Source organism: Mustela erminea, chromosome 17 (assembly GCF_009829155.1).
Source record: "Mustela erminea isolate mMusErm1 chromosome 17, mMusErm1.Pri, whole genome shotgun sequence".
NCBI lineage: Eukaryota > Metazoa > Chordata > Mammalia > Carnivora > Mustelidae > Mustela > Mustela erminea.
The window spans coordinates 41,590,072-41,608,163 of record NC_045630.1 but is presented as its reverse complement, the minus strand read 5'-3'; the positions used below and the strand labels follow the sequence as shown (position 1 = coordinate 41,608,163).

General features: G+C 40.7%; 1 protein-coding gene across 5 annotated transcripts in view; it reads right to left on the bottom strand.

Moving 5' to 3' along the window:
- The window catches only part of CAMSAP2 (calmodulin regulated spectrin associated protein family member 2), a 118,552-nt gene extending 109,627 nt beyond the window's left edge, over positions 1 to 8,925 (bottom strand). For 4 of the 5 annotated variants that reach the window (XM_032317065.1, XM_032317066.1, XM_032317067.1 and 1 more), the window contains exon 1: positions 8,764 to 8,925. In XM_032317065.1, coding sequence (XP_032172956.1) covers positions 8,764 to 8,902 — 139 coding nt within the window. In that variant the 5' untranslated portion in view covers positions 8,903 to 8,925. The remainder of the gene's footprint in view (positions 1 to 8,763) is intronic. The other variant, XM_032317069.1, reaches the window with a different exon arrangement.
- Between the last annotated feature and the right edge of the window lie 9,167 nt (positions 8,926 to 18,092).

Sequence of the window (18,092 nt, the reverse complement as noted above, 5' to 3'; positions counted from 1 at the left end):
AGCAGGCTCTCCGGTGAGCAGGGAGCCTGATGTGGGGCTCGATCCTGGATACTGAGATCATGACTGAGAGCATGACCCGAGCCGAAGGCAGACACTCAACTGACTGAGCCACCCAGGCACCCCCCTTTTTAATTTTTTTTTAAGAGTGAGAAAGAGAAGGCTGCCTGCCTAGCTCAGTCGGTTTGAGCATCTGCCTTCAGCTCAGGTTATGATCCAGTCCCACACCGCCTCGGGCTCCTTGCTGGGCAGGAAGTCTGCATCTCCCTCTGCCTGCCACTCCCCCTGCTTGTGCTTTCTCTCTCTCTCCCGCTATGACAAATGAATAAAATCTTTAAAAAAAAGGTTGAGAGAGACAGTGTTGGGGGTAGGGGGAGCAGACGAAGAGGGACAGAGAGAATCTTACATTTGATCTCATCTCACAACCCTGAGCCAAAACCAAGTCAGATGCTTCACCAACTGAGTCACCCAGATCCCCCCGCCACCAAATTTAATCATTTTTAATGTACTCCAAGAGCTCTTTTAAAAAACAGGTTTCTGATGATGTCAGCTAACTTAAAACAAACTGAGTAGCTCTGGGTCCAGATAAGAAGATTTTTCCTAGATCAATTCTCATATACCTTTTGAGTTTTCAATCTGTGCCTGTCTCACCCCCCTTAAAAAATATTTTTGTGTCAAAAAGTAAATTTTCAAGATCTTATAATCAAAATTTCTAGTATCTACTTAAAAAAAAGGAGGTCGCTAGAAAAAGAATTATTTCTGCTGTTTCAAAATTTGTTACATTACAAAGTTCTACAAAACTATGAATTAAAGAAAATTAACAAGGTCAGCAATTCCTTTATTAGAATATCATCAAAAAAGAGAAGGGAAAACAAGAAGACAGCTGAAAAAGAGAATCTTGAGAGTAGTAGGAAATGCCAGCAGAAAAAAATAAAGCTATCTACAGTTGACTATCAAACAAACCAGGGGGTTAGGAGTGCCAACTCCATGCCCCAAGCAGTCAAAAACCCGCATATAACTTCTGCCTCCCCAAAAACCTGACTCTTAATAGTCTACTTTCAACCCGACACCTTACTGATAACATAGTTGATAACACATTTTGCATGTTATATTTATTATATACTGTATTCTCACAATGATACCTAACTTTCCTTAATTTTTTTCAACACTTCCAGGCTACACGGTTCATCTACAAGCTTTTTCAAATGATCATATACTTCAAAAAAATGATTCAATATATTTCTTGGGGAAAAAAAAAGTGTATACATGGATCCATGCAGTTCAAATTCATGTTGTTCATGGGTCAACTGTACTTTGAAACTTAACATTTGTTAAGGACAAATGTCTTCTAAAATATTTTAAAAGTTTTATCAAATGTCTTTTATTCCAAGAGCCTGAAGTACTTAGAATCTGCATACAATTCTTACTTTAGAGACAGAAAATGGTGTGAAGGTAAGAGCACATTCAAAATAACTTTTGAAGATCAAACACATACATTCCCAGGAGCCTATGTTTGTGAAATATGGAGCAGGGAGATTAAAGGATATTTCTATTAACTGAAATTCCATCTCTTTATCTAAAGAAAATAGGACAGAGATACTTCATAAACCTTACTAGGCATAACACAGCAGAGTATAGCTGTAAGGATTATAGACAGAGCTCAGTGGCCTCTCTATTACTATATGCCTAGTCTCTAGTTGTTGTCTAGTTTGTAGTGAAAAATATTTTTAATAAAAAGAAGTCTTTGAAATTATTTTAAGAAACATAACCCCATTCTACAAAGGTAAACAGAATATCTAAAGGTGGTCAAAGTATGAGACTGATAAATTCTAACACTCTGCAACTTATTTTTCTTCTACAGAACTCAAAGCAGTGTATGTTTATTATCATGACTCTTCAGCAAGTAGGGGAACGAAGAGTACTTCAAGAAAATGCCCCAGAAAATAAAAAGAAGCAAACAGTAATAGGAGAACTGGAAAGATACTACTGCATAGGACTTAAATCTAAAATATTATATTGATGAAGAGTCAACATTTAAGAAGGGAAAACTGTGCAAAGCTTAGAATGGAAAGTGCTAAGTGTCATAAATGAAAACTGTTATCTGAGCTAAAGCACCAAGCCTGTCACTATTCATAAATGTGTAATTATTTAAGGATTAGTATTTGTAATCTACCTATCAAAAAGGTCCAATAGCTAGTCTACATGGAAAACTAGATTCACTGGGGATGGGGGGAGACTCTGAAATGACACACCAAGGTTAAATATATTTTCTATCCCTGTACTAATTTATCAAATAAAAGAAAGATTAAATATACTTTCAAATTCTGCAAAACAAATTTAAGACTTATATTTGAAAGGTTTCCATGTGTTCTTAACTATACTATAACTGTAATGAACTACAGAAAGCATATAATATAAAGGTTAAAATACAAATTTTAGTATCATAAAGGATTAGACTACAATTGTGGTTCCACCACTTATAATCACAAGCTGGATGATAAAGCCAAGTTATTTAAACCCTCTGTTTCCTCATTAACAAAAAGAGCAAACTACCCAATTTCCTGAATTCTTATCTTCCATTTAAGACGTCTGAAATCAGAATGTGTTCTTAAAATCAACTTGGACTTTAATGTACAAAAACCTTTTTAAAATTGCAGGTGAATCTTATAATCTTCAGAGGAACGGTTCTCAAGCTGAGGTCATTTTGCCCCCCAGGAGACAGAGGCAAGGTCCAGAGACATTCTTGGTTGTCACAGCTGGAGTGGAAGTGAGGGTGGAGAACACTGTCAGCTAGTAAGTAGAGGCCAGGGATGCTGCCAAAATCCTACAATGTAGAGCATGGCCCTCCACAACAAATTGGCCAGCCAATTGTTCTGTGGTTGGAAATCTTGCTTTAGAGTTACAATGGAAGAAATAAAATGGTATCCACTTTAATAGGATGTTCTTGGAATTAAAAAAACCTGACAATTAAAAAATGTTCAAAACTGTACTTAGCACAAAGTATGTGTTCAATAAATTCATCATAGCAGGTTTTTAAAGAAATCCAATGTGCTTAGAGTAATTTATCTACAAAATAATTGCCAAATTCCTTAAACTGGCTCTTCAAACAACAGTGTTCCAATTTACCTTTCAAGCTGGATCCCCCACTATTTCATTACATAAGCCTCCTTTAAACCTACTGGTCTATTGTTCCACTAACACTACCTTGGTTTCAAAACTCCATGCCTGCACACATACTATCTCCTCCGCCTACAATGCCTACTTCCCATTCAGCTGGACTCCCTTCAGGGTCATCTAACTACCACCTCCACTTCAGAGGTCTTCCTTCTCAGTTCACTGAGGCTGAGAGTGTCCTCTCTCCATCTGCTACTTCTCCCTCCCTCTGCATGTCACATCCCAGTTACATGGCTCTTATACATTTCCTGAACTCTACTATAGTTACACATGTATCACATCTCCCTTACTAGAGCATAAATTCTTAAAAGAATGGCATGGTTTAAACACCTGCAGGGGGGCCTGGCTGGCTCAATCAGAAGAGCATGCAACTCTTGATCTTAGGGTTGACAGTGTGACCCCACGTTGGGTGCAGAGATTACTTAAAAAAAATAAAATAAAATCTTTTAAAAAAATAAAAATAAAATAAAACCCTGTAGTGTTTGACACTGTTAATAAGACCACCCCCTTGAAATTTTTCCTTCCAGGGCTTCAGTATTATTAAACTTTCTTAATTCCCTTCCTAAGTCTCTGACCACTTCTAATTCTGCCTCCTTTCTCCCCAGGGCTCCCCCAAAAACATTGTGAATTATTCACTACCCTAAATTCTGGCATCCTCACATCTACTACAATTTCAGTTGCATTTGATGCACAGAAGACTCTGTGCATATTATTTCTAGCCTCAACTTCCCAACTATACTATATACCTACATTTTTTAGCTATCGACATCATTAAGTTTCTCAGATTAGATATTTGGTCAAAATGCATCATATTCAAGGCTTCAAAAACAAAGCTGACTTCCCATTACAACGTGCTGCTTTCTCTATCTCTGCCAATGGCACAGTGATTCATCCTCCCAGTCACTAAGTCTCAAAACATCAGGTAACCTCATCCTACTTAAAACCTCAGGTGACCTCATCCTTCTATATATTACCTTTTTATTTCAACTATTTCCCACGTACCCCAAATTCAGTCATTTAGAAATGTGAGGGATTATAACTCTGCAACATTTTTTCTATCTTTAGCCTGTTTTCCATTAATTTCACTTCTCCTCATATAGGACAGTGGTTAACAGAATAGACTGAAGTCAGATTTCCCAAGTTCAGATCCCAGCTCCATAAACTGAGTGGTTCTGGATGAGTTCCTAAACCTCTGAGCTTCATTCTCCTCATCAGTAACATAGGAATGATTAATAGTTTCTACCTCTTAAGGCTGTCACAAGAATTAAAATCATATGACATGCAAAGTGCTTGATACACAGCAAGTACTTAATAAATATTAGCAGCTTTATTCTCATTTCCACTCTACAATAAGCTTTCTTGATATCTTGCTTGAACTCCCAAACTTGCCTCTCTGCTATTGGTCTTTCTTACCCACAATGCTACCCATTGTCATCACAACTTTCCCACATGCCTAAGTCAGAGCTAACAGGATTTTGACAGCAAAATGTATTCAGACCTACAAAGAAATGTAACAAGGTATATTTATAATAGAAAATGGTATGAAGAGGAGAATGACATAAAGAAAAAAAAAAGGAGAATAATAGTTGACAAAGTTGAAATGATAAACTAACACTGGGAAGTTGGCCTTAAATTCCATGTTAAGAACTCCAAATTCAAGAAATTCATAAAGAGGTTTTGTACCCACCATTTTCCCTACAAGATTTAAAGGAACAGAACACTGAAAGCAAACTCAGCAATATCACTGCTTAAATGGGTTAAGCTGTTCAAATACAGTAGAGACAATGTAGCTTAACTTCCTCTTTTGCAATGTGTTTCAAGTAATGAGCATCTGTTTATTAAAATTCATCTAAACAAACTTATTCTTCATTTGATCAAAACTGTATCTGCATTCTTCTACAAAATAAGCTATTAAGATTTGGGCTATTTGGAATATTTTTAGTGTAATGAGAAGAACATGACTCAAAGCTTCCGATGTAAGACTTTGAATAAAGTAAACATTTTATCTGCTTTCTAGGTATTGCAATATTAGTGCTTTATTTCTTTTGTACGGTTCAATAACTTCATTCTACACCCATCATTAATTTCTAGCTATCATTTTTTTTTTTGAAGGATTATTATTTAAGAGAAAGATAAAGAGCAACTGCACCACAAGCAGGGGGAGGAACAGAGGAAGAGGGAGACAAGCAGACTGCCTCCTGAGTGGGGAGCCCTAGGCGCAGGACTTTGTCCCAGGATCCTGAGATCATGATCCGAGCTGAAATCAGGATTCGGAAGCCCAACTGAATGAGCCACTCAGGCACCCCACTAAAATCACTTCTTTAACGATGATATATAGGGTCTTCAGGTATTGATTTAGTCCTTTTTCTCTGACAATCTTTCTAATTTTTGATATATTGAAAGTAGTAAACTTTAGAAGTGTATGTGTTGGAAAAGTCATTTAAAGTGATAGGTAAGGGGCGCAGTTAACTGGGCTTCTGACTCGTGATATCGGTTCAGGATATGATCTCAGAGTCCTGGGATCGAGCCCTTCATGGAACCCTGCACCCAGCAAGGAGTCTGCTTAGGATTCTCTCTCTCCCACTGCCCCTCCCCCTGCTTCATGAGCTCTCCAACTCTCTCAAATACATAAATAAATCTTTTAAGTGATTTTAGTAAATCAAAACTTAAAGTTGGGCTATTTTTTTAAATTATTAACTGAATACCATTAGGTAATACCTTTGAAATATGTTGTCTATTAACACTTGCTGCTTAAGTGTCTACAGCAAATGAAGAATATTTACTTTTTCTCTATTCACTCCATATAAATGTGGACTGAATAGAACAACCTTTGAAAGGTTGTTGATTAAAGAATAAAATGCACAAACATAACATTCTCAATAATGTATTGAGTTTTGTTACTAAGTTACCCTCTTAAGATCTTCTAAGTTTGGTTCTCATCGCATTTTGAGTATGATCTTTTTATCCATTCCAACTGCTGCCAAAGCAAATGTAACCAAGTGCCAACAATACTCATCTAAACCATCCAAGAGTGTGTTAAGATCTGCCCACTCAGGGCGCCTGCGTGGCTCAGCGGGTTAAAGCCTCTGCCTTCAGCTCAGGTCAAGATCCCAGGGTCCTGGGATCGAGCCCCAAATGGGCCTCTCTGCTCAGCAAGAAACCTGCTTCTCAGAACCTCCCTCTCTGCCTGCCTCTCTGCCTACTTGTGATCTCTGCCTGTCAAATAAATAAAATCTTAAAAAAAAAAAAAAGATCTGCCCACTTTTTAAAGAAAATAAATAAATAAATAAGACTTCTAACAGGTACTATATGCACATTTTTCACACTCTGCAGAATGGTGTAAAGAGCAAAGACCTCAGAGTCATAAAGACCTGAGCTGGCATGCAGAATTCACCACCTGCCAGATGTTTCACCTTAAACAAATTAAAAGCTCTGAACCTGTTCGCTCATCTGCAAAATGAGAACAGTATCTTCCTCGAGGGTTGTTGCAGGAATAAATGAAGCAATGTATTTAAAGAACTGAGTATATAGCAGGTATGCCCTGCCTCCACCAATGCCATACCCCTGGGAGTCAGTCAAGTGAAAACATATCTCTGCCCTTACTAAAAGTGTGATAGTAGTAAAGTTGTTTAACCTCTCTGTGCCCTGGGGGAAATGGGGAACAAACTACGAATATCACAAAGTTGCTATGAATCTCTAACGTACAATATAATGCCAAGCATCTAGCACAGCACCCAGCACACGGCAGATTCCACTGATACTAGATTCCTTTCACTTCCTTTCTTCTTCAATGGTGTTCAATATGTGGTCCGGAATCTAGCGAACTTGCCTGACACAAATCCAGAAAGTAGGCCATTTTCTGGTTAGTAGCCTTTGTGAATCAAGGGCAACATTTTGACATCTTGTACTATAAGCATCCTCTCAGTTTCAGAAGGAAAGAAAATATTTCTGTTGTTCCCTCTTCCTTCCATTTTGTACACACTGCTTTTCCATGTAGGTCATTACATAAATTACCCTCTATCTTTTCTAAATACTTAAATAGCTTCATTTCTCCTCCAAATGGATATTAGCTTCAGCATGCTGCTTATATTAAAACCAAAATATATCTCTTACTCTCACTGCTGATATCAATGCTGCCAGAAAATAAAAACACACTGACACTTCAAGCTTCCTCCTATGTGTTACTCCACACATTTAGTTCCAAATAAATCTTTAAAATGTAAATTATCTCAAAATGAGTTTTTCTACTTACTCCTAATGCCGGTTTTAAGACCTTAATATCTACTTCAATATCAAAGTACAAGAATTTAAATAAAACAAAAGTTGTCATAAACATAAAATCACGTTAAAGTTTCCCTCAAACTAATGCAAATAATCTTCCAAACACTGAGATTCATTTGCTAGTTAACTAACATGTGCAGCTCTGAAAACATTGTTATGGTGTTTGAGAATCAATTAAACCATTAACTCCCATATTTTCAGTCTTCAAAGTGGAAAGAAGCCATTCTCCTCCCACAAACAACAACATTTAAAAAAAAAAAAAAAAAAACAACCACCTTACATTTAACATCTGGAGAAAAGTCTGCAAATACTAAGAAACTTTTTTACAAATATTTTACACATCTAAAATTTATTATCCAGGGCACAGAAATCTTACAAAATGATTCTTAAAGTTACCAGACAAAATTTCCTTACACCAGCATCTTCCTATGAAAAGCTCTCTAATTTTTTTCAGAGCTCTACAACATGGGCTCCGAAAGCAAACGCTAAGGAATTACAACAGGAGGCCCTTTTCCTGTTATTTTGCAAAGACTGGGTAACGGAGAGAATGTTTAATTGCCACTGCACTGTACAATCTGTGTCAACAGCACATGCTCTCAAAAAAACTCTATTAAAAAAAAAAAAAATCCCATAGTAGGCCCTGTTTGTTTCTCTTAATTTATGAGGCCAAAATACGTCTGGCAAAAGGAATAGGTCTCACTGATAATAGGAAATGACAATGGCACCCCACAATCAGCAAGCTAAATATTAGTTTTAAATAAATGGTTTACTAGAGCCTGGAATGTGTATGAATGTGTATGGAAAGGATGATACAGGCTTTAAGAATGACAACCAAAACGAACCCTGTCCTTCGACACAGGCCACCTTACATTCCACGGAGTCTGAACAGCAGCCATCATTACAAATGTCAAAATCAATACAGTACTATGTGCCATCCACCGCCTTCCAATAATAAAGAGACCAACTCCAATTTCTTGGTGGTGTAATCACAATTATGACTGAGGGGGAAATGTATGAGGAAAATACCACAAAATAAAACCACCCTAGGTAAAAACGTGATAAAATAGCTCCCTGGAAAAAGAAAACCCGTTTGCTCTCCAATGAAAGAAATCCGGGTAAATCCCACCTAAACAAGGGCACTTGATTTAAGACCAAAGCTGCTTTATTTCTCTCTTCTTTCTTATCTTCCCAGTCCCCCATCATCTTCCTGAACCTGTTCGCGAAGACACGGAGCGGGGATTCGATGATGGGAAACAAAAAACCGGCCTGTGTACATCCTGAGGAAGAAGAGGGAAGGAAGACACCACTTACCTGTTCCAAAGGCTTTGGCCACCAGCCAGGCCAGATTGCAGGCGATTTTGGCCCTGGAGAAATCATAGTGGTCGAAGGGCTTGATGGCTGGAACAATGAAAGTCTTTCTCATCTCCCGGGGGTCTGCAGCATCCCCCATCTTTCACGGCGGCTCCTCGGGATGTCCGGGCTCTCACCTTCACATGGTGTGGCCTCGCCGCCGCGGGGTCGGGACGGGGGGAGGGAAGAGCTCAAACCATCGGGGCCGGGGCGAGGCCCGCCCGGGCGGCGACCGGGGAGGAGAAGCTCAGCTGTCCGCGCCGCGAGCCTGCCGCCTCCCGCGGGAGCCGCCGCCGCTCTTCCCGGGCATAGGAATGTGACGGCGCAGCGTCCGTCCGTCCGTCCGTCCGTCCGCCCCGCGCCGGCGCCCCGCCGAGCCACCCGCCCCGCGAGCGCGCGTGTGAGCGAGGCCGCCTCCCCTTTGTCTCCGTTTAGTCACACGGGCTTGGGGGGAGGGGGAGGCTGGAAGGGCCCGGAATTTTAAGGGGGGGGGGGGAAGCTTTAACAATCACGTTGTGGAAAATGTCCCCGCCATCGCGGTGCCCGCACGCCCCCGCCTCCCGCTTCCCTTCCCTCGGAGCGGGGAGACCCCCTCAGGCCCCCGCGAGTCAAAGGACGAGCCAGGCGCGCGGGACGGGGGCTCCCTCGGTCCCCCGGCACAGCCGGGTCGGGGGCCGCCGGAGACCGAGCGCAGGAAAACGTCAAAATCACTGCGGCTCCCAGGCCGCCGGCCGCCCGGCCCCTCCTCCGCGCTCCCCTCCCGTCGCCGTCGCCTCCTTCTCCGGCCGCCGTCGCTGCCGCCGCCTCCCGGACCTTCCTCCCAGCGGACGGCGAAGGCAGCGGCCCGTCAGAGGCCGTAAATCCCACGCTCTCGGTCCTGCCCTTATCAGTCCTGCCCTGGTATTTTTCCCCCCTTGCGCCGCCCGGCTCGGTCGCTCCCCGTCAGCCGCCGCCGCCGCTGCGGTTTTCCGGCTGCCGCACTGGAGGGAGTGAGCAGATCCGGGCAGTGAGCATGCGCGCCGGCGCCGCTCCGGCCTGCGCCCCCGCCCGGCTTCCCTCCGGCCGCCAAGATCGCGGCCGCCCGCCCGGCCCTCTGAGCATGCCCAGCCTCGCTCCCCGCCCGCGCCCGGGCTTCGGTGCGGCTGTTTTTTAATCATCACTTAGGCGTGCTCGCCTGAGTGGACATCCTCCTCGTCCCTGGCGTTCGGCTGCTGCAGCTCACACTGCTGAAAGGGGAAAGGGAAGGGAGGGAGCGGAGGGAAGGGCCTAGCAATAGCTCGCGTATTTCAGCGACCCAGTGGTTAAGCAGAGAGAACGGATATTTATAAAAATGCTTTGCTGTGGGACACACACTTTGCTGCAAGGCTGGTGTGCATAAAGCCTACTTAGAACTCGAAGTAACTGTAAGGGTTAGGTGTTATCGCTGATTGACCACAAAATTAGATGAATTGAGTTGATTGAGTCACACCTAGAGCCTCAACCCGGACTGAGAACCTGCGAAGCCCTAAACCTGTATTAATTTCATTACATCAAGATACTTTTTTTTTTTTTTTTTTTTTGGACACAATGCTCTCCATTTAAGCGTTCTCACTAAGTGAGGGAGCGCATCCACCAATGCCTCCCCGTTTCCTGCAAATAAAGCATGGATTCTTTCACACAGCAAACCACCCCTCACCATGATCCTGTATCTATCTTCAGACCTACATGGCTTCATTTTATCAGAGCCGCTCTCCGCTTTCCCAAAAGGGAAAGATCTGTTTGTCCTTGCTCAGTATGGTACCTCTGTCCACCTGGCTTACTCCTACCTACTTCATAGAAATCACTTCCTCCAAGAAGCCTTCCCAGGCAGCTCCTGATGCACCCCCGTCAGGGCTGTCACATAGATTGCCCTACTGTTCCCAGAGCACCCTGTTCTTATTTCTGTCATAGCATTTGCCACACTGTATCATCAGGTCTTTTCTACTGGTGACATTATCTCCCGCACCTGTTTACTTCTCAGCCCCGATAGTAGTTGCTCAATTAACTTTTTAAGGGCTAAAAATGGATGTCATTGTAGTCAACACCTAAGATGATGTATGTAACTCATTAATTCCTCACAATTTCTCATTTAAAACATGACCTAATTTTAATTATTGAAAAATCACTTGTTATCTTCATTTTTCAGATGAGAAAACAAAAGCTCAGCAAAATTTTTAAATTACCCTATATCACACCACTGATAAACTGGCAGATCCAAGATCTGAACCTAGGATGATCTTACTCCAAAGCCCATCTTTTAACTAGGAGGACCGCCCTGATATTACCTGCCCTTAAGGTAGAAGCAAGACATATGAAGTGTGAGGGGAAGGGTGTTGGATATTAGCTCCACCAGCAAGCAAGCCCTTTTTTTTTTTTTTAAGATTTTATTTATTTATTTGACAGATAGATCAAAAGTAGACAGAGAGGCAGGCAGAGAAAGAAGGGGAAGCAGGCTTCCTGCTGAGCAGAAAGCCCAATGCTGGGCTTGATCCCAGGACCCTGAGAGCATGACCTGAGCTGAAGGCAGAGGCTCATTGAGCCACCCAGGTGCCCCAAGCAGGCCCTTTTGATCCTGTTTATTCCCTGCAATTACTCCAATTTACTAGGGCACTGCAGATATAAGCCTTGCTAACAATGTGGTCTAGGAAAAGAATATGAGTGAGAAGAATTCACAAGGTGGTTGATGTCATTTTTCAGAAATTTAATGAATATTAAAAAAGTATTCCTCAGAGGCAAGGCCTTTCGCTAGGTCACATGGGGAATAATAAAATTAACATATGGATAATAGTTTACAAAGCACATTCACATGACTATCTAATTTTCATATCCATTCTATGAAATAGACATTATTATCTTGCAAATCTAGATGCAGGACTGAGGGTCGTAAAGATTAAGTTGCATGGCTAAGATTTCATGGTTGATTACTACTATCCTGAGTCTGCCTACATAAACAAGGGCAAGTCTTCTGGCTCCAGTCCTCAGGCACCTTTCCCTATGCCTGTTCCCTTTCTTGATTATGGAGGCTGTCATGTTCATAAATAAATACAATCCAGTGTAAAAGAGGAAAGTGCAGAAAGAACATCTAGGTGGAGGGATCAGAAGGTGTTTTCAGGACTTCTGTTAAATCCAACATATTCAAATTCACCTTCAACTGAATTCTAGAGCAACAAGTTAAATTAAGAGAAACCCATAGCCTGGAGAGGTTGAAGAGAGACCCTGAAACATTTCACCAGTCATTACGATAACCTGCAAGCGAGTACAAGATTCTTGAGGCCAGAAATCAGGCCTAATTGACTCCATGTTCCATGTGTGACCTAGCAGAGTGCTTTGTTCGCAATGGGTGCTAGGTAAATGCTTGTTGAGTTTTATTGAAAACCATTTCATCCTGAATAAACATGATGTGGAAGAAAAGGAAACAAAGACAGTTGCTCTGACTTGTCCTTTGATTCCGTAGTGATGCATTTCGTAGCAATGGCATTACTATGACCCCAGTTGGGGAGGAGTGTATTTAGGAATGGGGGGAAAATGCCTATACAAAGAGCAGCTTTTACTTTCAGGGATGCTGTGAAACTGAGGGTCATAGTAGGAGGCTATTATTAACAGAGAAACACCCTGAATACAAAGAAGGATTCATTTTCAGAGAGACAGATACTCTAATAGGGTGTTCTTTGTGACACCTTGAGAATGATCTCTTTTAAAAATGATTCTCTGTAGAATACCACTGTCAAAAAGAAATGCTCTTCACTACCTTCTTAAGATATCTGACTTCACTAAAAATAAAAAAAAAACCCAGTGATTCTCTGGGCCAGCTTGTCCAACCATACAGCTATTTCTCTATTTTTTTTTTAATCTTCAGGCATAGACTCACTAACCATCATCCAACAGTTACACAATTCTTACACACATAATTCTCCTTCTCTTTATTTTCTTTCTCCTGGAAAACCTACAATGTAACCCAGACTTTCTTCTCTGTGGGTGTCCTCCATTTCTCTGTCTTTGGGTTGATTCATAAATATATTCATTCATTAGCTAATATTGATTGAGCGCCTGGGTGCTGAGGATACAACATTGAAAGGACAGCCGAGGAAGCAAATTTTTAACAAGAAAACTTAGGGATCCGAGGGCCTGGGCGACCCAGTTCTCATTTATTGTTGTCTCTATCTCCATAGCCTAGAAGTCTCTTGTTACTTCACCTATAGATCTTCAGTGTGTCCCTTAAAACAGAGAAACAAAGAAACCATTGAGCATTGAGCGTTGCTATTATTTTTTTAATTGAACACATGCTTACATATACTATCATCCACTTTCTCTTTTTTTTAAGATTTTATTTGTTTAACAGAGAGAGAGAGATCACAAGTAGGCAGAGAGGCAGGCAGAGGAGGTAGGGGGGAAGCGGGCTCCCAGCTGAGCAGAAAGCCCAATGTAGGGCTCCATCCCAGGACGCTGAGGTCATGACCTGAACCAAAAGCAGAGGTTTAACCCACTGAGCCACCCAGGCCCCCTCATCCACTTTCAAAAGGTTACATTAATAGTACTGAACCCTTACTGAGCACTGTATGTATCAGGCCCTGTTTTACATGTATGTAATCCTCACCACAACACCCCCCCACCATATCTTCATTTAGCAAATGGAGAAACCAAGGCACAGAGAATTTAAGTAAATGGTGAAGACCTTGTGTTATTTTGAAACTCAAGGAACTAGAATAAGTAAACTTTGAATCAACCAGGTTAAGAATGACCAAAGGGAGGGCAGGGGGGAAGGGCTTAGCTGGTGACGATAAGATGTTTGATTGGCTGAAGTTTCACAGCATCTGATAAACCAATAAGGGATAGAAGAGTGTGTACTGCATATCCAACATTCCATCAGTTCTAGACACAGTTGTGGCTTTCATAGCTAAGAGAATTTTATAAGGATTACCTCATCAACGTTCACAGTAATTTCTTCAAGGCTTGTGTGGAAGGAGGTCAAATGCGTAGCTGGAACAACTCAAACCCAGAGAGGACACATGACTTTCCAGTCATACTGTGAATCAGTCTAAACTGAAAAGTGAAACTTGGCTCTCATGTTCTCAGGTACAGCATTATATTTTTCCCAGATCCCCAAGACATTTTTCCTTTATTTATTCCCTACTCAATCCAAGGTCTTATTTGAAATCAAACATTGGTTTGGGAGTAAAGACCCTGGGTTCCATGACTGTTTTGTCACATCATTTCAGGGAGCATATATCATTGCTCTCTGGTTTCCACTGCTACTAAACAAAGGGGTGGAATTGGACAACTTTTAAGATACTTCCAACACCAACAATCCTCAATGGGAGGCTCACATTTATATACTTTATGAGATCATAACTAAAGGCTAAGTCAGTCAGATGCCTAGTGTTCAGGATTTAAATCTTTTGAGCAGGAGTTACTTTTTTATTTTCAGAAAGCTTTATGATGGGATTATGTGGAAAGGCTACAGAAGGTTACAGAGCAGGAAATGGAACCCTCCCATGAAGGCAGGCACCAAATCAAAACTGGGACGAGAGAAGGGGATAGATGTCGTTGTTTACTGGTAAATATAGAGTCCTACCTCTTAAGTCAACCAGGTCTAGAGTTTTGGAGTGTCATGTAGTCAACCAGGAAGATTTTGTCCTTTTTTATCAACTCTTCGTTGGAAAAAAAGAAAAAAAAAAAAAAGCCTACATGTCCATCAGTAGAAGAAAAGACCAATCCCATAAGTTATGCTTCTTCGCATAGAGATCACATAGGAATTGAATGGAGAGATCTCTGAGACATCATGTGGCCAAGGGACAAAGAGGAAGCTGCAAAGCAGTATGTTTTAGTGTGGTGTTTAAAAATCATATATATTCATGGCATATCCCTGGATATTCCCGGAAGGATGCATGAGAAACTGGAGGCGTAGCCAAGAGACCTAATTTTCTCCTTTTATGCTTTGGTAGCTCTCGATTCAGAAGCATTTTTACTTATTCAAAATATAAATTAATATATAGACTTTAATGAACTTCTTCACTCCTTTCCACTGGTGAGATTTCTGCACCTACCACGCTACTGAAACTGTTCTCTTAACAGCCCTTAATGAGCTCCTTGTTTGACTCTTCTGCTCTTGTGTGTTTGGCCTCTGAGGCATGTGGCACTTATGAGTTCCCCTTTGTTCTTGAAACTACCTTGACCCTCCTGGAAACACCTGGCCTTTCTCACTTTTGAATCTCCTCTCTGCTGCCCTTCCAACCTCCTTTGTTTGCTCGCCCACCTAGTAGAGAAGCTACTCAATACTCAGCCTTTGGTCCCTCCTGCCTCGATACTCCCGCTCTTGGACTGACAACAGTCTTATGGCTTCAGTTTTCATCCCTATACAGGTTGTTCCCTAATGTTTATCTCAGCTTCTGACTCTTCTCCTAATTTCTGAACACTGCTGGCCATTTCCACTCAGATGTAGCCCTAGGATCTCAAATTCAATCATCAAAAACGAACTCCTCACACTGACCTCTCACTGGGCTTCTAGTCAGTCTCCAGGATTCTACAAATGACACCATTCCGTGCTTAAATGCGTCCTCATCCTTGAGCACACCTCTCATCCCATCCTTGCAAGCAGTCCACATATCTCTCACTTCCATTTACTCATTTCTATTCCCATGAATTTCTCATTTCCTCATTTCCTCTCTTTCTCTTCCACTCAATTTCTGGCTCTCTTTATTCATTTATTTTTTTTTTTTTTGATTGAAGCATTGTTGACACACCATGTTACATTAGTTTCAGGTATATACTAGCTAGTGATTCAGTAAGTCTGTAAGTTATGCTGTGCTTATTACAGTAGAGCTACCATCTGTCACCATAGGTCGCTATTATAATAGCATTGACTATATTCCCTCTGCTGTACCTTTCAACCCTGTGACTTATTCACTTCCATAACTGGAAGCTGGTACCTCCCACTCCCTTTCTCCTATTTTGCCCATCCCTCACCTACTTCCCCGCTGGCAGTCATTGGTTTGTTCTCTAGTTTCTCTCTCTCTCTCTTTTTTTTTTTCTTAAGATTTTATTTATTTACTGGGCAGAGAGAGACCACAAGTAGGCAGAGCAGCAGGCAGAGAGAGGAGGGGGAAGCAGGCTCCCTGCTGAGTGGAGAGACTGCTGGGGGGCTCGATCCCAGAACCCCGGGATCATGACCTGAGCCAAAGGCAGAGGCTTAACCCACTGAGTCACCCAGGCGCCCCTCTAGTTTCTTTTTTTGAACCCACAGGTTAACACAATAATCTTCCTAAACCTGAATTTTGATAATTTAATAATATTCACAGTAAACAAACTTTAATGATTTTAGACTGTATGTCCAAGACCGTACTAGACTTTTCACATACTGCATCTTACTTAATTATAAAATAGCATGTAACATAGAAATGAATCTCATTTTACAGATGGAAAAAGGAGGCTCAGAGAGATTAAGATAATTTCTCAAGCTTTCATGGGAAGAATAGAGTTGACACTCAAACTCATGGCTCCTCATTTCAAGTTCAGGAGTTTTTCCATCTCTATACACCTGGTTGGTGGTGATGCCTTGCTTCCTAGATATGGTCTAAACATTTGCCTTGACTTTGAAGATCCTCTGCACAATGGCCTATTCATATTTCCCCAGTACTCTCCTATTCATATCAAGCCAAATTACTCTCAAGATTGCCAACATAGCTAATGCTTCACGAGGTTTATTGGTTTTGGAAATTTTATTTTATTAAAAAATTTTTTAAAAGATTTTATTTATTTATTTGACAGAGGGAGAGGTCACAAGCAGGCAAAGAGGCAGGCAGAGAGACAGGGGAGGCAGGCTCCCCACAGAGCAGAGAGCTCAATGCGGGGCTTGATCCCAGGACCCTGAAATCATGACCTGAGATAATGACCTGAGCCAAAGGCAGAGGCTTAACCCACTGAGCCACCCAGGTGCCCCAGTTTCAGTAATTTTATTAATCATCCTCCATAATGCCTCCACCAGACCAGCATAAACCATTGAAATGTCATCTTATAATAAACCTCAAATGCCACTTGTGCCTGCCCATTGCCCCCTTCCTCTAGGTTTCCCTGATCCATTTGTACCCTCTTATAGTATGTTTTGTCTTGAACTATAATTTCTGTGCACCATAAGAGAAGAGATAATCTTATTTTGCTTATTTTGCTTTATAATCTGTCAGTGTCTAATATATAATATAATATAAGATATGATATGATATAATCTGATATGATATATTATATATATAATATATAATAGACCACAACAAGTATTTGTTCAATAGTTGAAAGAATCAGTGAATTAACAGGAGACAAAAAATGTACATTAATACACATTCTAGCGCCTTGCAACAGATCAATAAGTTAACTAGCTTATATGGGAATTAAAAGTGAAAATTTGATCTCCTTAATACTATAGTGGTTCCCAGTGGTTCCTAGATACTAGTCTATTATAGTATATTGGAAATTACACATAGAAAATGTAGTGATTTTTTCATAAAACCAATTTTTTTCCTCTTAAGGGTTATTTTTTTATTATAAGATTATTCCCTTCTTGCTTTCTTTTTCTGTTAAAATGTCCTTTCTCTTGTGAAGTAATGGTGATCATTGATGACAACTGAGTTTTTATATATACTCATTGGTAAAATAAAAAGTTAATAACCCTATGTTCTTTACTCCCCAGTTTATTTATTTATTCATTCATTTGAGAAACTTGGCTGCTTTGTGAAATCCAAGAGTCTGGAGACCACTGCTCTCGTCAACTGAACTAAGTAAGTTAGTCTAGATTAACTTCTCAAACAAAACTGGCTCCAAATAGCATTCAGAAAAAGCCAAAATCTGTTGTTTTTGTGTATCACATTTGCTATGGAAACAGTTATTATTGTAATTTCAAATATGTTGGTATTTGAAAAGTCATGGCATATGGGCTAAGTTGTTGGTGTTTGTTTGTTTTTTTGGTCACTAAGTATATAAATCAAATCTTCCTTTAAAGCATTAGTTAGGAGCTATGCTTAAACTTTTGTGGACCTCTTTCTAAATAGATTTAGAACTATCAGTAGACATAGGAAATGATCATTCCTTTCATTATGATCAGTAGACAGCTGGAAAAAATCTAGTGTACTTCTTTCTGATGTTTAATCTTTTCAGTCAGGATACTAGCAGAATTTTGAATATATAATTTTGATTAATGGAACCAAAATGTGGTGGCTTCCTTTTCCCAATTAGTTTTTTCATCTGTTCCTCATCTTCCTCCTAACTTTATAGATCAGAGAAATGTA